The following is a 21,023-nucleotide window of genomic DNA, read 5'->3' as shown; positions in this document are numbered from 1 at the left end:
AGACAAGTGTAATACCTCAGGGGATAGCAAAATGACAACAGAGAAGAAACCAGGGTCTCCGAATGATCACATGGAGCAGAGCCACCTGTAACCCGACAGCTCACCTTAGAATTGTTACTTAAGCATGAAACAATCTTCTCTCTCCTATAGGTTAGCAAACTTTGGGGCCTCATGTCAAAGCAACTTAGATTTTATCTTAATTAAAGCAGGAAGGTTGCAGAATACTTTAAAAGAGTTACTTACATAGAAAATTTGGTAGTAAATATAAAAGAAAGTACATCATGACAACATGCATTTTATTGCAGGACCATAAGGGTTTATTACTATATATGGAAAATTATTAATTAATATATTAAATGATATAATTTATATGATTCTTTAAATAGATATGCAAATTGACAAAATTCAACATGAATCTTAAAACTCGGAAGAGAAGAATATATTTCCTTAAAATAATGAAAAATAAAAATATAAAATAATACATGAAATAATATATTTTTATATTTTATATATTTTCTCTTTCTACATATTATATGTTCTTCTATTTAGTGATAATATAAATATGAAATAATAATAAAAAGTTAAAATAGTGCATCTATTTAATAATTAGGTACAACATGGTCCTTGAAAGAAAAACACACAAAAAATTCAATTAAAAACAGAAAAAAGGCAAGAGTTCTCCTTATCACCATTGTCATATTAGAGAATGTTGCCAAAATAATAAACCATATACAGATATACAAGAGAAAGACACATACACATGCACAAGCACACAACTAAGACAAATAGTGAATTTGATAAAATAAAATAACAGATTGTGAATGTGAAAAAATGAGGTATTTTGCAAAGTGGTCAAGAGCCTTTGGATTTAGACACATCTGGGTTCCAATCCTGGCTTTAGCAGTTAATTACCACCTCCCTGAATCAATTTCCTCATCTGCAAAATGGGTATAATAAGACCCACCCCTCAGGGTTGTTGTAAGCATTAAGCGAAATATTGTCAAATGCTTAGCATGGGTCCTGGTACATAGTAATCACCCTAGTTATAATAATCATGCTACTTAACCACTATTGTAATCACTACCATTTGTTAACAGTAATATTTATTATACAAGAAACATGTATAATACCAAGCAGCATTCATCTATGACACTAATTATCAGTTAGGAAAATCTAATGAAAAAAGTCTTCTTCATAAATAAGCAAAAATATAAATCATGTAGAATTTGTCTCAATAAGAGATATGGAAGACCTTTACAAAGATCCTTAAATCTAGTACAGGAAAAAGAAAGGAATACTTAAATTAATAGAGGGACAAACCACGGGCCTGAATGAGAACTAAATGTTTGCAAACTAAATAACTGAAAAATCTATGAACTGTAAAACAAACAAAACTAGGACAGTTCTGAATCCAGTGTGTAGCCTTAGAGCAATCACAATTAAAATGTTGTATAAGATGACATAAATTTCACTTAAAGAATAGGTAGGTGAGAGGCAAAACTGGAAAAGACCTGGAATCCATAAATCTTAGGTTACAGTTAAGAGCTTTCTGAAGTGTCCTAGTCCAATAGGGAACAGAGGCCCACAGAGGCTGAAGAACATATTTAAAGACACCGGACACCGTTAAGTGGTGTCTGGCCATGAGCTCCAATCTCCTGAATTCTTGTCCAGTTGCTCTATTAATTTGCACTGAATCTTTGTATCTAGAATATAATGAATACTCTGAAAAAGAAGAGCAATGGGGGAGAAGTAACCCACTGTACACTAGAACATATTATAAGGCAGCAGTAATTAAAATGGTACAATACTGATCAGAATAAAACAGAATCAAGGGCCCAGAACCAGTCTTTGCTATACATTAAAAAAAGATGCAGTGTATGATTATCTAAGCCACAATGTAATAAGAAATATAAACACTATTAAAATATTATTGAGGTAACAGAATCTTAAGTCTTCAAATACCTATATCTTAAAACAAATTTCAGAGGTATTAGCAAAATAAATATAAATAAATCAAACTGTAGATAAACTACCAGAAAATAGATTTGCTATCCCAATTAAGGAGAAGTAATATTTTTATAATGATTTAAATAATAGAAGATTTTCAAAGGAAAAGATAGGTTAAAATTACTGTATAAAAACTTTATGATCTCTCTAAAATAATACAAAATTTGTTCAAAGGCAAAGAAAAATGAAAAAGTATTGACAAAAAATACAGCCAAAGAACGGTTACTATCTATAAGGTCTACATGTATGACCAACAAAAAACCCAAGACCCAAATGAACACACGAGTAAAGAAATAAATAGTTAATTCACCCATTAAGAAAAAAATGTTTTAAAATTTTAAGTTTAAGCAAATTAATTGAAGTAATAATGGAACGGTATTTCGCACTACTACTACTAATAGTAGTAATTGTTATTTTGGATCATCTTGTTCTCATTACATTCTGGCCAATAAGGAGCAAAAGCAAAGCAAAGCAAAGTCTAGTGCAGGTAGTGTTTAGTGAGAAGACCCCTCACTCAGTCTACAGGGAGCATCACCCATTGGAGGCAATATGGTAAACGCAAATATTCCTACAAATATTCCTACACTTTGACCCCGTGACTCTCAAGCCTGAGAATTTATCCCGAGAGAGTAACTTAGAGGAAGAAAGAAAAAAAACCTACAAGTACAAAGTTGTTTATAGTAGTGTTGTTAATCATAGTTAAAACAACTGTAAACATCTGAAATACCCAACAATAGATACATCAATACAAAAAAGGAAACTATGCACCCATTAAATGATAAATATGAGGACAAGTCAAACTATAATGGAATTAGTCGTGAAATAAGTATTTTAAAAGTAGAAACAGGGGACTTCCCCAGTGGCACAGTGGATAAGAATTCGCCTGCCAATGGAAGGGACACAGGTTCGATTCTTGGACTGGGAAGACCCCACACATCGCAGAGCAACTAAGCCTGTGCGCCGCAATTACTGAGCCTGCGAGCCGCAACTACTGAAGCCCACGCGCCCAGAGCCTGTGCTCCGCAGCCACCGCAGTGAGAAGCCCGTGCACCGCAACAAAGAGTAGCCCCCGCTCACCACAACTAGAAAAAGCCCACGCACAGCAAACGAAAACCCAATGTAGCCAAAAATAAATAAAATTAAATCTTAAAAAAAAAAAAAGGTAGAAACAGGGAGTTACATCTACACCACCAAATCAATTGTGAAAAAATTATAAATAAGGGTAAATACTGGAAAGAGTAAAAACTGTTGCTTTTTCAGAATTTATGGGGTTGCGGGTGAAATTTTAAGATAAATCTTTTCCTAGGGTTTTAAATCTGCTTTAAAAACAAGTTCGAAATTAAAAGTAGAGAAGTATATCATATTTTCCCAAAGATTTCATCTAAAGATGAATAATTTTTTTTAATTAGTACTTTAAAAAATTGTTGGAGAGTCAGGCGTGTAAGCCAGCCGGAGCGGCAGCGCCGGTAGCAGCGACCCGGAAGGGAGCGCGAGGCGACGCTGGCTGCGGGGACCCGGTGACAGTGCGAGAAGTACTAGATTTTACAAGTTTGCACCATGCGTGAGTATAAGCTAGTCGTTCTTGGCTCAGGAGGAGCTGGAAAATCTGCTCTGACTGTACAATTTGTTCAAGGAATTTTTGTTGAAAAATATGATCCTACAATAGAAGATTCTTATAGAAAGCAAGTTGAAGTAATGCACAAGAGTGTATGTTTGAAATCTTGGATACTGCAGGAACGGAACAATTTACAGCAATGAGGGATTTGTACGTGAAAAACGGACAAGGCTTTGCGTTAGTTTATTCCATCACAGCACAGTCCATATTTAATGATTTACAAGATCTGAGAGAACAGATTCTTCAAGTTAAAGACACTGATGATGCTCCAATGATTCTGGTTGGTGATAAGTGTGACTTGGAAGATGAAGGAGTTGTAGGAAAGCAACAAGGTCAAAATTTAGCAAGACAATGGAACAACAGTGCATTCTTAGAATCCTCTGTAAAATCAAAAATAAATGTTAATGAGATCTTTTATGACCTAGTGTGGCAAATTAACAGAAAAACTCCAGTGCCTGGGAAGGCCCACAAAAAGTCGTCATGTCAGCTGCTTTAATATACTAAATGCATTGTAGCTCTGAGCCAGGTCTGAAGAACTATTGCCCAATTCAACAGTGCCAGCATTCCAACTTTGTTAAACCTGCCAACACCTTAAACGGACTTTCTGTGGTGGTACCCTTTAAGGGGCGGATGAAAGCTACTACATCAGTTTGCACATTCTAATCACTTTCCAGGATCACAAGAGAGATTTTTACTTATATAATAGTCCTAGAGTATGCAGCTGGTAAAACCAGAGGCTACGATCCAGTATTACTGTTAACAGACATTTTTCATCCACCAATGTTGTACATGTATGAAAATGGTGTACTGTATACTTTAACATGCCCCATACTTTATATTGGAGAGTACAATAATGTAAATCCTAAAAGCACCACTATTATTTTAGCATAATAGAAGAGAGTCCAAAGAGCTCCTACATAGACTACTCCAGATAACTTCACTTCTTTGATACTTGTAGCTTATTGTAATTTTTAAAACATAAATTCAAGGTCATTATCATTGTATTGTACAAATAAGTGCTTTAACACAGCGATACAGTTTTTTAATTTTTAAAAATCTGTGGAGACAGTGATCTTGTCTTTAAGATATAATAGTCCTTTCAGTATAATGTCTTAAAGACGTTGCCTTTAATATCTGTTGGGAAGGAAATGTCCAGACTTTTCAAATCTTTTATTATATGTTTCCGTTTTTGTTTACATAGGGAACAATGTTTATAGTTGTGTGTACAGTGGGGGGTCTACAACAAGAAGTGTATATTTTCAAACAATCTTTTAATGATTTAACAATTTTTGTAAATCATTTTCAGGCTTCTGCAGCTGTAGATTCTCACTGTGAATCCCCTGCTTGCTCATGCATAAGTGTATTTGCAATACCAAATATACAGGTTTAGTATTTTTGCCTGTTAGTGATTGTTTCACATGTGTAACGTTTTGGTTGCGATGTTAAATGGTGGATGAGTACTGTGGATGTGAATGTGGGAAGTAATTTTAATCATCTGTAATTGGTCACAAGGCCTAAGTTGCAGTAACTATTGCTGTTTTATTTAACGATGCCTTGTTGCTTTGTATGCACTAACATTTGGCTGTAAACACTGTGTGTCTATCCAACAGGGAGCCACAGTATTTAAATTGACCAACCTAATGTTACAACTCCTTTTGAGGTGGCCAAACGTAAACTAAAAGCCTTAATTAAAGTGGTGCAATTTTGCATAACTTAGCATCAGTAGTTCAATAAATTTGGATTGCCAAAAAAAAAAATAATTGTTGGATGTTTTACTTCTGGGAATCTTCTTGTCAATGTTGAATAGGTAGGTGTTAGTTACTACATTTCAGACTGGGGGCTTCCAACATGGTTGGTGGCACCCTGGACACAGCCACAGAACAGTCCTTAAGCAGAAGGTTTCTATGCTGAGAATGACCACGAGTAGCGTGAGCCATCGGGAGAAGTGAGTCAGGAGATGGGAGCTGGGGTGGAGGTGAGGCAAGAGACCCCAAGTTGTACTTTCTGAAGGCGAGTCTGGCAAGTGGGTGGGTGGGGCCTTGCAGCCACCAGGAGGGAAGGGCTGGGGTCTGGACTTTGTAGTGACAGCAGATTAGAAAGCAAGAGATGACTCTGATGTCTCAGAAAGAGGAACTGTTCTATCTGGGTGGCTTCCTGGGTGTGAGAGGACAAGGAAAAGGAAGCATCAGAAGTTCAGGCCTGGGTCACCCTTCCAGACCCACTAGGTGCTAACAAGGCTCAGGGAGGGCTGGAGGGGTCCAGAAGGGGGGCTGGTTGGAAGAAGACAAGTTTAGAGGTTTTCTGAGTGGGCAGGAAACGCCATCTGATTCACTTATTCAACCATTTGCAAATATTTACTGAGGGCCTGCTCTGCGTCTGGCCCACACTCGCCACTGGGATGGACAAAGGCCCTGACAGGATGTGCAGTGTTTACACGTTCACCTTCTTTGATCTGGAGAAAATGAATCTATCCCCAGCCTGAGGAGAGCATCTCCCCGATCCCACCTACCTTTTTCCTGCTCAGCCGCTTCACTAAGGTCTGGAAGCTTGAGCCCCACTAAGTTCTGATTTCTTAGCAGGATGTGCTCCTTTTTAGGAAAAGAAAGACAACAGTTCAGATGGTGACCTCAGGCTGGACTCTTCCCTCGGTTCTATGGCTCTGTGACCCCTCAGTCTCACGGGGCAGCACCCGGGGCGGGGACAGTCACGACATCTGAGGGGCACCAGGAAGACCGCTCCTCTCCCAGCCTGTAAAGGTGCTAGAAACCCCACCATCAGTGCCCCATTCCTTGGGTCAGGAATGGTCCTTCGCATGGCCGGCTTTTTAAATAAGCCTGTGAGCCTCAGGGAGAGGGAGCTGCCAGCCACATGGTGGCTGAAGGCTGGAGGACAAACAGAAGCAGAGCCCAGGGCTCTGGGGATAGGAGGGTCCCCTGGGTGCGTATGGAGCCGCCAAAGATGGAAACAATGTTTGTGATCTCATGGCTGTGCTCTGAGCTGCCTGGAGCTTCCGGCCTTGTTATTCTGGGCAGTGAGTGCCCACTCTCAGGACTTGCAGCCTCTCCTGCCCCCAGTTCCTCAGTGGCCTGTGATAGCACCTCTTGAGTTGTTAAACTCTCCAGACGAATGAGGCCTGCAGATTGCCGTCCCAAGGCTGCAGGCCAATAGCCACTGCTGCCTGGGGCTTCGGCCAGCAGAGCCGAGGAGAGATGGGGATGCTGACGGCAGGTATGTGGCACAGGTAGGCTCACACCTGTTCCAAGTCCAAGACCGGCGCTCCCAAGTGGAAATGCCACAAAGAGCTCCTTGGGCCTGTGACCTGTGCTTCTAAGGGGATTTTCAGTGTCCCGGTAGCAAAGGCCACTTGGACGGTTTTCCTCCCCGGTGAAGGAGAGGAAAGGGCCAGCAGAGGGAGCTCTGGCCCAGATGGAAGTCATGCACCAGGGCCCTTGACCTGTTTCCTTAACCAGAGGCCCACAACCAAGCGGCTCTCAGCACCCTGGCTTGGGCTGGAGGTGTGGTCAGACGCAGGGCAGTGGTTAGTGGGATGGGGCCTCCAGGTTCTCTGTGGTTTTCTTTGCTGCAGAGGGGAACTGGCAGGGGTCTGGGGGTGGTCTGTTGCCTGGCCTGGCCTCTGCTGCCCAGAGGCACGTGAAGGCAAATGCCTGTCTGGCCTCCTTGGCGTCACCTTCCCCAGGGGTCTGGGGCTGCGGCCCACCGGGGGCGGCTCTTGCAGGCCTGTGCTGACCCGCTAGTTAGTGAGGTCTTCCTGGCTGGGTGGGCTTTTCCGTGTATAATGTTTTTAACCTCAGCAGCCAGGCCCCAGCTCCCCTGGAGCCTCCAACGCAGAAGGCTTCTGTGCAAGACAGTGGCCACGGTTGGAACGTGTTCCTGCTAGTGCAGACCCCCAGCCCCGCACTTGCTCTTGACCGCTGTCAAGTGCCTCATTTCCTTCCCTGTCCCACGGCCCCTCTGTAGGGGAGCCAGGAGGGCCTCGTCCAACTCCAGCTGTGCGGGCGCCAGGCCTCACCCCGTGGAGTCCCGGCTGCCTTGGCCTGTGGCCTGGGTTGGCCCTTTGGGGAAGTGGAGCTTGGGTAAGGATTTCTTTGTCCTGTTAAACTCTTCTCTTCCTCACACCCTGGGCTCTCTCCCCCTGCATCTCTGGATGACCCCCAGTCATTCCATGAATAGGGCAGTAGCCCCATGAGAGACAGCTGTGCCTGGTTTGATGGCCAATGACAGTTAGGGACATCAGGGGTGTTAGAAGAAATTCACCACAGGGGGAGCAGCCCCTCACGGCCATGTTTGGATGGGTTTGAGGCCCTTTGTTAACAGGTATCAGGAAGGAAAGCTTGGGGGGCAAGACAGAGGGAAAAGCCATTCCATCCTTGCCCTATCCTAGGCATGACAAGGTGCTCCATCAAAGGCTTCTTGTTCGTGAGCCACCAGCTCCAGTTAGAGAGGAAAACACAGCCCAGGACTCAGGGCCCATGTGTCCTTCCATATACCCACCTTCCCCTTGAAATGTGGCAGCTCTACACCAGCTGACCTCACCCGAGTGAGCAGGGTAGAGGCACGAAAGGTGATATTTATGAAGGACATGCTGCCCAGTGGGCTGGTTTTTGGGGTGGGGAGGTTCAGGGTTCCACAAGGCCCACGTCTGGGCCACAGCTGCCCCACCCCAGGCCCAGGTCAGCCCGGCCCAGAGGCCCTCAGCCCAGGTTGGGGACCTGGACGCACACCCTGCCCAGCAGGACCCCAGGAACCCACCTCACGGAGTTTGGTCAGTTTCTGCATCCGCACTGGCTGCACTTGTATCTGAAAGTCTTTAAGCCCAGGAGCCTTGGCCAGCTTGCTGCCAGCTTTGCCTGACAGACGCTTCTCTTCCTCTGCCAGCGGCACCTTGGCAAGCACTTTCTGAAGCCGGGGGCCGGGTTCTTCGGGACTGCTGTCCCAGGAGACATCCCGCAGCAGGGGCGGCCGGGACACAGGGGGCCACAGCTCAGCTTTGGAGCCAACCTTGGACCCTGTGGGCTCTCCGACTGTACTTTTCCCCTGGGGGGACTGGGGAGCCGCCCCTCCAGAGCCCTGGGTTGGGCTTCTGGGCAGAGGGTTGCCCTCCTTGGCTGTCTTCAGAAGCGGCTTCCCTAGCTCGCTCTCAACAGGGCCAGGCTGGGGGCTGTTCAGGGCCATTTTCCCACCACTGCCTGTGCCAGAAGCTGGGCCCTTGGGTATGGCCTCTGGGCGATGGAGGGGATCAAAGTTTTCCTTTTGTTCTATTGCAATTTCTTTGGACTTCTCAACTGTGGGAGAGCGAGGAGTCAGCCTGCCCTGAGACACTTTCCTCTGGTCATTCTGCTTGCGGTCAGCTAGCCCTTTGAGGACATTCTGAAAGAGACAAGGTAGAGCTGGGACCCCGGGGGCAGGTTGGAGGGGAGAAGGGTGGATTCACCTCTGCTGTGGGGTCTCTAACCCCATGGACCCTGCTAAGGGACCCGCACGTGTGTGTGCGTGCACACGTGCGCACACGTGTATGTGTGTACGTACGTGTGTGTGTGTGTGTGTGTGTGTGTGTGTGTGTGTGTGTGTGTGTAGGGGTGGGGAGGTGTTGGAGAGGTATGGGCTAGGTAGAAAGGGAGGACTTCTCAGTCACATCTGAGCCGGCAAAGGGGACCTACAAACAAGCCTGAGGTTTGTAAAACAGACAGGATAAGGGGACCTGCCATTCAAAACCTGCCAAGAACTTCCCAAGGGCTAGGCGCTGCAGAGGACAGTGGAATGGAGTGCAGCCACAAGTTTTGGCTTTGACTCTGCTGCCCCAGATTCTAGTCCTAGCTCTGCCTGGCAAGGCCCTTAACTCTTAGGGATTCAGATTTCCCATCAGGTTTGTGAACTCCCTGAAATTATATACAAATGTATGTGTGTGTTTGTGTGTTGTATGTATTTTTCTGGGAAGAGAGTCCATAGCTTTCAACAATGTCTCAGAGCGTTCTATGATCCAAAAGAGGTTACAGATCACTGAATAAGGGGGTTCTTGCAAAGCTGATAGCTTGCTGTTCAGAAGTTCCAAGATTCTGTGCTCTTCTTTCATTTCCCAAGGGAAAGCTGCTTTGTGAGGTGCAGGTTCGTGTGTCTGTCTGGGTATTTGTGTGGCTGTCTTGTGTGTGAGCTGAAACTCTACCAGAGGACTCTATCCCAGACCCAGTTCTAGATGAGATTATATTCTATGCTGCCCTGACACCACCTTGAGCAGGTGGTTCTAAGCAGGTGTGGGGCTCTTCGTTTGCTCGTCAGCAGAGATGAGGTTTTCCAGGCTGCCCCCAGGTAGAGTCCCAGCTAGGGGCTGGAGCTTTCCTGCAATTTTCACTAGAGCTGACGGGGGCAGCAGTCTTCCCTGGCTGTTGCTGGGCCCAGTGGTCCCCCCAGCCTCTGGCAGCAGCCTGACTGGGAATGTAGGACTATGGGCAGGACCACCATGGAGGTCACCCCCACTGAATCCCGCAGCCTCACCCCCTCCACCTCAGGCTTCCAGTCACCGTAGGGCAGAGGAACCTTCTAGCTTCCTCAGCCTTGACCTTCCACTCACGCACACCCACTGGCAGGCTGCCCAGGGCCAGCCTAGGCTTCTGGGACACCGTGTCTCCCACACTCAAATCATCCAAACTGGGCAGACCTCAAACTCACAGGCTCGCCAAGGGGAGGTGAAGAGACTTCGGCCTCATCCCCCTTCTGCTGGAGAAAGTAAACACGAGTCAGTCAGCAACGTGAAGAGGCCGAGTCTCCTCTTGAAACACCCTCAAGGAGACCCCTACAGTGGTGCCGATGTCTCCCCCACCCAGCACCCTCGCCTCCAGCGGGTCATGGAGGGCCTCTCAGGTGTTACGGGGTTAGAGGAGAGACTAGTTGACATAGAAACCCCAAACGGTGCCCCGTTACCTGTGGTGGTGCTCCGGGCAGAGGGGACCCTGGGCCACTGCACGCATCCAAACCTAAAATGGTCCAGACACTGGCAAGTGATGTCCAGCACCCCAGACCCTCAGCTGTCCCTTTAGCAAAAACGCATCTACCTCCCCAGAGTGTCCTCCCTTGGGTCCCTCGGGCCCAGGAGCCAGTAATGCCCATGCCTGTTGAGTACCTCTCACAATGCCAGGCTCTGTGGGGAGTCCCCATCTAATCATCACAGAAACCACATGAGGCCAGGGCAGGGGGAAATCAAGGCCACACAGCCGGAGTGTCAGCGCTGGGATCTGAACCCGGGCTGCCTGGCCCGAGCCTGAGCTTGCCCCGCAGCTCTGACAAGGGTAGGCTGCTCTCCCTGGCACCCCAGCCCTACCCTGGCTGAGCTGAGGGTGTGGCCCTGAACGCAGCCTAATGAAAGGGAAGCAGTCAAAACACAGAGTGGCCCAAATAGAGGCCTTTGCAAATAAGCTCTGAGGTGACCTCTCTCCAGGTCCTCTCTGGGCAGAGGGCCCCGGCCATAGCCCCCTTCCCTCCATCCTCACCCTGGGCTAGGCCTACCTCCCCACGCTAGCTTGAAACCCCAAAGAAAGCACATCTTCCTCCTCTGAGGCAGCCCAGCCAGGCCCCTGGGGAGGGGACCAAACGGGCATCCTGACTGGGAAGGCTGCAGGACAGGAGTCCTGGGGCCCAGGGGAGGGACTGAGCCACCACCCAAGGTGGGGAGCCAGAGTGGGCAATGCCGTGGGGTTCGGGGGGGAGGTGGACCTCACCAGGCCGCTTGGGGACGGTGAGGGAGTTGCTCTGAGAGGACCCAGGAGAAGTTCCGGGGCTGAGGTTTGGGGAAACAGCTGTGGAGACAGACACAAATTGGCCAGCATTCGTGAAGGTTCAGGACTTCAGCCTAACAAAGACATCCTTTCAGGTATTTCTCGCCTCTGGGGACTGGGTCTGCCTCGTCAGGTTCAGGGGCTGATTCTGGACTCCATATGAGGCTCCTACCACAGCCCAATGCCTCCCTGCTGCCAGCCCAACAGAGGGGGCGCTGGGGTCATTTGGGGGAGAGGGAGGGTGATTGGGGTCACACTCCTCAAGTCTGCCTGGCCTCACCCCAAAGCACCTTCTAGAAACAGAGGACCTGGCATTGCTTGGCTGGTACAGCTCCAAAGGCTATACCTCCTAGACTTGCCAGGATGGCTCTGATTTCAAATGTGCCCCTTCCCTCCTAAGTACATTCAGACTTGTTTAGCTGCCCCCAATTTTTTCCTCAAGAAAAAGAGTGACTTTAGCCAAAGGGATAGCAGGAGAATTTCAGAAAACCTTTCTTCTAATCCAGAAATTCCAGAGAGACACCAAAGACCACACTTCCCTTCCCTAGGATCCTTCCCGGGGCACAGCTGGAGGTCAGGGAGAGGAAGCCCAGGGCCAGCCTCTCCTGACCTTTGCAGAGGAGGTGCCCACAGAGCAGGGCCTCCTGGGGATGGTGGGAGACCACACAGACCCCAGCCCTGCAGGGTGGCCCGGGAGTCTGCGCACTCGGGCATCACACAGTGGGTTTCTCTCCAGGCAGGGTTCAGGGACTGGGGAGCCCAGGTCAAGTTCATGGGTGTCATATGGGCTAGCAATTCTTGGCAAAGCAGGAAGACAAAATGGTCACACATAGACCCCAAAAAAAGGAAAGCAGAGTTTTCTGGGCTAGAGTTGGGTCAGTATTTCAGAGCTTCTGCTACGGGGTGCGATTCCCTCTCCCCACAGGATCCTCTCCACGAGCCTCAGTCCTCCCGGGCCCAAGAGGCCTGGGGGCAGGCGCGTCGAGAGCCACCCCTGGGAAGCAGGGCTCCTGCTGCATCTGGGGCTGGGCCCTCCCCAACGCCCGCCCCCGTCGGAGGGGCTCAGGGCGGCCTCCTGTCGTCCTACCTGACGGGCAGTCGCCGGGGCTGCTCCTGGACTTCCTCCCGCGGCGGGTCAGGAACCGCTCACTCACCGACTTGGCTTCCTCCAGCAGCGCCAGGTTTTTCTTCTTGTCCTCCTCTGAGATGCTGATGTCCGGCAGCTGGCCGTTTACCAGGTCAATGATGTGCCCCGTAGGGTCTGCAGAGGAGGGGTGAGCACGGCGCGAGAGCCACGGAATCCTTGGTCCCCAACCTCAGCCCTGCCCCCAGTCCCTACCCCTCAGCCCAGGGACACTGCCCAGAGGGGACTTGGCCAGCCAAATCTCAGCCCATTGCCGCGTCCTGGAGAGGGCTGCGTGGGGACAGCCAGGGCTCCCCCAGCAGGCCTGACCCCTCCAGCTTGTAGCCGGTGGATGTGGCAGGTCCTCTGTCACAAATGGCCGTGAAGCCACCTAGGTTCCCAGTACTGTCCTCCACTCTGCCATGAGGGAGGCCACCAGGAGACCCACCTGTTCTACCTGCTCCCCTAGTGTTCTTCCTTCGGTCTCTCTTTCTTTAACAAGATAGTGAGCTTAACATATGTGGATAAAGGAAGCACTCCAAAGATCATGGGCCAAAGACACAACCCCATGGCCACCTTCCCTCCTTTTTCCCTCTACTCACATTGTTTACCCCCATCCTTCTCCATAACTGCCCCTTCTCCAGGACGCATTCCCTGGGTGAGTGACACCACCTCTCACCCAGCTGCTCGGAAACGTAGGAGTCACTCCACACTCTTCCCTCCTCCTCAGCTGCCCCCAGGTCCAACCAACTCAGCATCAAGTAAGTATCTCTGGAACCTGTGCCTCATCGCCACTGTTGCTCATCAGCTGTAACTTACCTGCACAATTACATCAGCCACCTCATAGGCCCTCCACCTCCAGGCTATCTGCTCCGTCCCATCCTCCACTGCCTATCACAGTGACCTTCCTAAGGGCCATATCTGACCATGCGATTCTCCTGCCTCAGCTCATCAGGATTCCTCCTGGTCCCCCGTGTGACGTCCAGATGCCAAACTGCGCCCAGCCACTTTCCCTGATCCCACATACTCCTCTCCTCCAGCCCCTTGGTAGTGAATGGCTCCCATTTTGCCTCTCCAGCCTCCGTTCCTCCTCCTTCTGGTCATAGCTCCCCGGTTTGCACTGGGTGAAACTCGTCTGAGTCTCAGTCATGTTAGGAAGGAGCTAAACAATACTGCCCATCTCAGCCCAAGTGCCAGTAAGGGGACCACGTACCATCCTCAGCCAGCCAATGAGCTCAATCCCCCTGGGTGACTGGTTCAGGGATGGCCATGGAGGCCAGTGAGAGGCAACTCTGAGAATGGTGGTGCGTATATGGGGAAGAGGAGCTCTCTTTTCACTGAAGGGATGTAAGTTGCTGGTAGCCATTTGCCCAGAAGGAAGCCAACACGCAAGAGAGGAAACTTGGGAGATGGGATGGGATGATTGCTAATGACCCAACATGAGCATCTGGGCTCAGCGCTCCGTGAACACACAGACCCTGGCTTTTATTTATTTTTATGTGTTTTGGCATAAGCTAGTTTAATTGAGTTTCTGTCATTTGAAAGAGTCCTGACACACAGCCAAGCAGGCAATTGCTCTGTTATGGCTCCTGCCCAGCAACACAATTGCTTCCTCCACCCAAATGACGTTTCCTCCCTCTTGTCTATCTGTCCGACTCTCTAAGGCACAACTCAGATACTATCCCCTCTGGACTACTAATCTGAGAAGAAGAAGAGGGGAAGGGGCCAAGCCCGGCCAAGCTGCCAGACCTCAGTCTTCTTCCTACTCAAACACACCTTCAGTTGGACCCCTATCTCCGGTGGCAGAAATAAGACAAATCGGCTAGCCCTTACCCACAGAAGTCAGGGGAGCAGTGGAAACCTTCAGGTGTCGGTGAGAAAGCCTCCGGTGGGGACTGTGAGCTCTGAAAGACCAAACAGAGTCATCTTGTTAGGAAAATTTGTCCACAGCTGGTAAATAGGAGACCAGATGCTTGCATAATCTTTCAGAGTCATCCTAGAGCATCATCTTACAAGCTTGTTATTTTTTCAAGGGCGAAAAAATATGGGAATTTGTTAGAAATGCAAGTTCTCAGGCTTCACCCACCGACAGGATCAGAAACTCTGGGGATGGGGCCCAACCATCTGTGACCGAACAAGCCCCGGCCCCAAACCCAGGTGATCCTGATGCTCTCCAAAGTTTTCGAACCACTGCCCTTTGTAACTTTGACGATTTAGTATTTATTAGGGCTCAGACTCTGAGTGAATATCTAACTTGCAGAAAACTCATAAACTGTGAATAATTGCCTGGTAGAGATGCAGATGATTTCTGTTGGGGAGAAAAGATAAAAATAAGGTTTCATTGCCCTGTGAAACATTAACCTATCTTGTATCTAACTTAGCAATCTTTTTTTTCTCTTTTTAAAGATGTATTTATTTATTTATTTTGGGGGGCTGCGTTGGGTCTTCATCGCTGCGCACAGGCTTTCTCTAGTTACAGCAAGCGGGGGCTACTCTCCATTGCCTTGCGCGGGCTTCTCATTGCGGTGGCTTCTCTTGTTGCAGAGCACGGGCTTTAGGTGCACAGGCTTCAGTAGTTGTGGCACGAGGGCTCAGTAGTTGTGGCTCACGGGCTTACTTGCGCCACAGCATGTGGGATCTTCCCGGACCAGGGATTGAACCCGTGTCCCCTGCATTGGCAGGCAGATTCTTAACCACTGCACCACCAGGGAAGTCTCTAACTTAGCAATCTTATTCCAGCTTTCTTTTCCTCCTCACTGATTATACTACGTACATCCATTTCTCGTATCCTCCTTTGAGCTGGCTTTGTTATCCTGATGGTCCCCTCGTTAATGAGTTAAGTAAATCTTTGACACATGCTCACTATATATCTGTATTAGAATTATCTTTGTAACTTTTTGGAAATTAAACTTAGAAAATCTCATTCCAGCTAGACCAATGCATGGGCTAGTGCTGTGTAAAACCTAGGCAGGGACATCCCTGTGCATGTGAGCCAGTGTCCCTTCCAAGAGATCATCTTCCACACAGGACCCACTTTGGCCAGAAGCAGGATTCTAGTAAAAAATTCACATCTTTTAGGTCTGTTTGAAAATATCTGAGCAGTTACTGTAGAAAACTCCCCTGCTATGAGCTGTGCTTTTCTTAAAGGTTAACAAGGTGCAAAGAGCCAAATCTAGGAGAGAAGAAATAATTTGTGGGGAAAGATAATGGAAAAATCCCAAGCTCTCTCTCGCATTTTGAAAAACTGCTTGATTGTATTTCATCAATAAAATGATCAAGAACGAAGAAAAGATTTGTAAAAAATAGAGCTGTCTAATCCGCACATGCTAGGAAATACTGCTCTTTACAGCACAGATTAGGCAAATAGGAGGTTACCTGTTGACCAGGTTTTTGTCAGTTTCTTCTTCCGGTGAACTGGCATCCCCAGTCAGGATGATGGTGGGTGGACTGCAAGATATTCCTGCGGTGGGAGGGCCCTGGTTGTTTAGAACAAAAAACACAGATGGAGTTAAGCTCCCAGGAGCTGGAGCCCTTATTCAAGTATCATGACACTCAGAGACTTCTTGACGAGGGTCAAATGCTGTTTATTTGGATTATTCAGGGGGGGAAAAAAAAGGCAGTTTCTCCTTCATTTACCGAGCTTAACTTGGTCTATTTTCATGCACTAAGATTAGGGAACTTCTAAGCCATCCCTGGTTAATTCTCACTAACAATGTAGAAAAAGAATGGTGCAGGGTCCTCAGGCTGCAACCAGCCTGGTTGGGGAAGGATGGAGGCCAGCAGAAAAGGCAGTGACACCACACATTCCCAATACTCAGTGACGCTCTACATTTGGCTAATTGTGACCTTTCAATAAAGGTGATTTGTTCCATGGATAATGGAACACGCTTTGACTTTTGTAACTTTGTAAAAATGTTTATCTACATAAATACACATTTCTGAAATAAGAACAAAAGTTAGGAGCCAATCCTTAGATTTTTGAGATAGTTTGCAACCACTAAACAAAATAGAACAAAACTACTAACCATCAAAATGAAAGAGTTATTACATCCCAGGTTGGAGAAGTTGTAGTGAAATTGGTATACCGTTATGCTGCTAATGGCTGTGTGAGTTGTAAAACCCTATCTGGAGTAGAAAAAATACTTGCTGAGTGAGTAAATGAGTGAATGAAATAAAAGCAATACTGTATAGGATATACAATAAGATCCATGAAGATGCATATCAACCTGTGTTTTCCTACACCTAAGTGTACTGGGGGTAAAAATAGGACCAGTTAACAGTAACACACAGTATCTCTCTGGTTCTTCTGCCACGTGCTATTGCGGTATTTCCATCTCAGAATTGTTCCCAGCTATGTCTGGGAGACTCTCCAGAGGTCCTGACTCCTCCAGAGGACCCTTCATCATTTGCCTTCTCCTCTGCCCTGCCCCCTTACTGATGGGTACAGCCCGGGCCTTCTGTGAATGCCCTACTCTCCCTGCCAAAGTCCTGTCTCCCTGGGCTCCCGAGCATGTCACACCACCTGCACTATTGGTGTGGCCTCCTGAATCTTCAGAGCAGCAGGTGCCCATGGCCACTGTCTCTGGAGGTCGTGTCCTTCTGGAGTCCCTGGGCATTAAGTGCTCTTACCTCTACTGGCCCCACTGAAGCCATGGCCTGGGGGCTGCCCTCGCAGAGCCAGGGTGAGCTGTGTTCTTGAGCCCTTGGTATGCAGGTGTTGGTTCCTTGCGAGGTGAGGAGGAGGTTCTCTCTCCTTTTCACATCATTCTTTGTTGTCAAGTGGGTGCTGTACAGTACCATGTGGACTTCTCAAATCCCACAACTTTTAGTGAAACCAGCTCTTCCCATTGTCATTTGCATCTCTTCCCTCCCTTGGCCTCAAACATGAGGCCGGGTGAGCTGGAGAAGAGTCTCTGAGTCTAGCCAGGGAACGCTGGACCCCTATGTTCCAGGACCTTTCAGCAGGAGGGAGCTGCAGTGATGGGAGGAGGGGGAAGCCCTCAGAATCCTCGAGCACATGGAAGGGCAGGGACTTTGGCTGGGTAGGAGGAACAGGAAGCAGCACTGCCTTTTGGAAGAATCACACTGCACTCAAATTTCTGCTCATTATCTGCTAGCTGTGTGTCCTTGGGCAAGTTATCTAACCACTCTATGCCCCATGATCATAAAATCTAACTCACAAGGTTGATGTGAAGATTAAAAATAATGTTGACACAGCACCTGGCACATGACTGATGTTTTCAATAAATGGTAATATTACTGTCAGATTACCTTTCTGTCTCTCATTCGACAAACACAGTTTAGTTATCCATCATGTGCCAGGGGCAGTTTGAGATACAAAGACCCTCAAGAGCTCACAGCCAAGCAAGGGATACAGAGAAGTAATTAATACTTATAATAAGTATAAGGAATGAAGCACATTCTGTGAAATGATAAGGAATGAAGCACATTCTGTGAAAGCTCAAAGAAAAGGAAAGAAAACTCTCTCAGGAGGGGAGCTGGAGAAGACTCTCAAGAGGAGGGGACATTTGAGCTAGGTCTTGAGGGATGAATAGGAGCTTGCAAGACAAAGATATTAGGGGAGAGGTTTTTGGGCAAAGGGAACAGCATAAGTAAAAGGCATAACTGGGCATTAGGGATTCACAATGTAGCTAGAGCATAGACTATAGAGTATGTGAAATAGGAGGGCCCAGGGATGGGGGCGGCCATATTGTGATTTATAAGAAATGTATATATTTGGTCATTCAGATGACAAAAATATATTCCTCATATATATTTGGTCTTCATCCACAGTTCCTGGCTTACAGCTCCCCAAACACTTGGAACTTCCTGAGTGATAAAAGTTTGGGGAAACATCTTTTGTTATAATATTTGGTCTCTTGTCCTCAGTTCCTGAAAATGCTTCAGAGAATTGCTTGACATGTTATAATGAGGTCCAAGAAACTAATTTTGGGGCAAAATATGAAACCAGAATAAGAGGTTGAGCCAGCTTTTGAAAGACCTTGGTTGCTACTCCAGTGAGTTTGGTCTTTGTGGTTTTGGAGATGGGGAACACTGAGGATTAGGCCTGGGAATAACTTGACTGCCCAAAGAGAAAACAGAAATGTTGACAGCAGATCCGTCCATGGATCCCCGTGATTCCCACTGGTTGAGTTGCTGGAGGAGGCCCTGTTACTGAAGCACCATTCTGCCCCATAGGAATTTTGAGGAGCTCCCTAGTAAACTGGAGCCATGTCACTCTCCAATTGGATATGCACGGTTGGAGAAGGTAGAGCGACAGGGAGTCAGCATGATGCTTGTGGCTGAAGCCAGGACTGGCCAACCTGTCCTCATGACCCCAGAGCTCCAGTCCCTCCAAGAACGCAGATATACATCTTTCTGTCAAAGACTCCTCCTGGAAGAGACACTCAGGAAGGTTCCCCAAAAGCAACAACTCCTTCTGTGGATAGTTTCACCCTGATGGGCTGGTGATGAGCTAGTCACCTGCTTCGTCCTCTTGTTGCACTGTCCCTCAGTTCCCATCACTATAAAGTAGTCAATGGTCTGCGGTCTCAGAAGATGTTTGTGTGAATAAAATGAAGTGGTGAATGTGTATGCCCTTTTATAACTGTCATCTGATCTACAAATACCCATTAATCATGGTTATCACTCAAATGAACAGCAGCTCCACTCAGTTCTCCCCACCTTTTGTCCACCAGGCTTCACTGGTGGGAGACTAGCAAGCAGCAGAGGGGCTGGCGCCTTCCAAGGGGCCAGGAGGGAAGCAGAGGATCTTGGGTCATGGTGTGGGGCCTGAGGACACACAGTGGAACAGCACCCATGGGAGCTGCTGAGGTCAGGAAGGGGAAGCAGAGTGTCAAAATGGCAGGTGATGATGGAGCTGGGGCAGGCAGGGCCCAGGCAGTGCCAAGCTAAATGGGAGAGCCAGTGAAGTGGAAGGAATGTGGTGCAGGGGGAAGGTGTTTCTCCTGGGTAGATTCTCTGGGGAGCAGAAAGGGCTGAAGTTTTCCCAGAGGCTTCTGTTCACCTCACTAAAAGGGTTTCTTGCTAACATGGCCTCTTGGATCTCAGTGAGAGAATTAGCATCCTCTGAATCCTATCCTCTGAGCTCAGAGGTACAAATTGGAGACCTGGGAGCCTGTTTGCTGTGAGTAGCATTTACAAGTTTTTATATTAGTTACCAACATTTCATAATTAGAAGAATTCCCATAAAAGTCTGGATTTCCTGCTTTTCCTAAAAAACCAGGAGATCAAGCCATCTTGGTTCCACAGTTCTGCCGAGTAACCCTTGGTTGGAGTCAGCTCACGCTGGCTTGTTTCAGTCATTCACACTCCCTGCCTGGCCCCAAAAGCATCTGAGTTACTGCTCCTGTGACCCATGATTCTTAGCCTGTCTTGGTTTTCTGGAGAGCAGGAGGTTTGTGCTTAAAGCCTCCTCCACCCACGTCATCTTTTTTTATTCAAACCACTTTATTAAGGTGTGATTGACATATTTCATGTGCACAACTTGATGAGTTTAGAGATAAGTATATACTGTGAAACCCTCACCACAATCCCTATCCATCACTTCCAAAATTTCCTCCTGCCTGAGGATAAGAACACTTATAAGATCTACCCTTGTAGCAAATATTTGGGTATACAATACAGTAGCGTTAATTCTGGGCGCTCTGCTGTACAATAGATCTCTAGAAGTTATTCGTGGCCGTGTAACTTCCACAACATCCTGACGGAACTACTTTCCATATGGCCTCATGGGTGACTGTTACCATGGCAATGCCAGTCAAAACACTGACTATGCCTATAGTATGTGTGAGGTTCCTTCCCTGGGTGGAATTTATCTCTACAGTGAAAATTTGGCCTCTGAAAATCACCTTTTCCATGTTCATCACATTTAGAGAATTTTTTTCTTGTATGAATCCTCTGGTAAACAAGAAGAAATGCACTTTGGCTAAAATATCATTTTCCCATTTGTTCTATCATATGGTTTCTGACATCCCTTGGAGGGGCTTTTACAAATTCCCAGCATGCACTGGTGATGATGGGCTAGGTCTACATAAGGGGGCAGAAGGAGCCAAACATTAATTTCTGCATGTTGTATTCTAGAAATAAAATGGTGGTGGTGGTGCTCGGGTTATACCATATACCCATTTCCAAGAGTCTCATATGTTCCAGCTGCTAAGTAAGTAGAATGCAGTTTATTTATTTTTGTTGACACACTACCTATTTCCCAAAGCAATCTGAAGTCACCAACAATAAACTATAAGACATAAGAAGATGAAACTATAAAAAGGAGGGAACAATTGGATAAATACAGACATCCCTAGCAGATAAAGAAAAATATATGCTTCTTCTAGCATCCATGGTTTGACCCGGAAGTTAAACTATTTGATCTGAAAGCCAATGAAGCTGTGATCCATGTGGGCGAGTCTCTGAGAGAGTCTGCCTTAGAGAATCGTTCAGCAGATAAAAAGCAAATGTTTTCTGGGATAAA

At 47.3% G+C, this 21,023-nt stretch overlaps 1 protein-coding gene and 1 pseudogene across 11 annotated transcripts in view; one reads left to right on the top strand and one right to left on the bottom strand.

Annotated features, from left to right (window-relative positions):
* Positions 1–21,023, bottom strand: part of IRAG1 (inositol 1,4,5-triphosphate receptor associated 1) — a 176,978-nt gene that overhangs the window by 46,382 nt on the left and 109,573 nt on the right. For 8 of the 11 annotated variants that reach the window (XR_004034096.2, XM_060303505.1, XM_070046143.1 and 5 more), the window contains 8 exons: positions 15,908–16,008; positions 14,366–14,436; positions 12,497–12,670; positions 11,353–11,430; positions 10,559–10,611; positions 10,307–10,354; positions 8,393–9,010; positions 6,132–6,210 (listed from right to left, as the gene is read on the bottom strand). Coding sequence is in view for 10 of the 11 variants with exons in the window: in XM_060303505.1 (XP_060159488.1) it covers positions 6,132–6,210; positions 8,393–9,010; positions 10,307–10,354; positions 10,559–10,611; positions 11,353–11,430; positions 12,497–12,670; positions 14,366–14,436; positions 15,908–16,008 (1,222 nt within the window). In the remaining variant the exon portion in view is untranslated. The remainder of the gene's footprint in view (positions 1–6,131; positions 6,211–8,392; positions 9,011–10,306; positions 10,355–10,558; positions 10,612–11,352; positions 11,431–12,496; positions 12,671–14,365; positions 14,437–15,907; positions 16,009–21,023) is intronic. The other 3 variants (XM_030831378.2, XM_030831380.3, XM_030831381.3) reach the window with 3 other exon arrangements.
* Positions 3,502–4,460, top strand: LOC115839567 (ras-related protein Rap-1b-like; annotated as a pseudogene).

The sequence above is a fragment of the Globicephala melas genome, chromosome 8, assembly GCF_963455315.2.
Source record: "Globicephala melas chromosome 8, mGloMel1.2, whole genome shotgun sequence".
In the NCBI taxonomy this organism is placed as follows: Eukaryota; Metazoa; Chordata; class Mammalia; order Artiodactyla; family Delphinidae; genus Globicephala; species Globicephala melas.
This window is presented reverse-complemented; position numbering and strand designations above follow the sequence as displayed.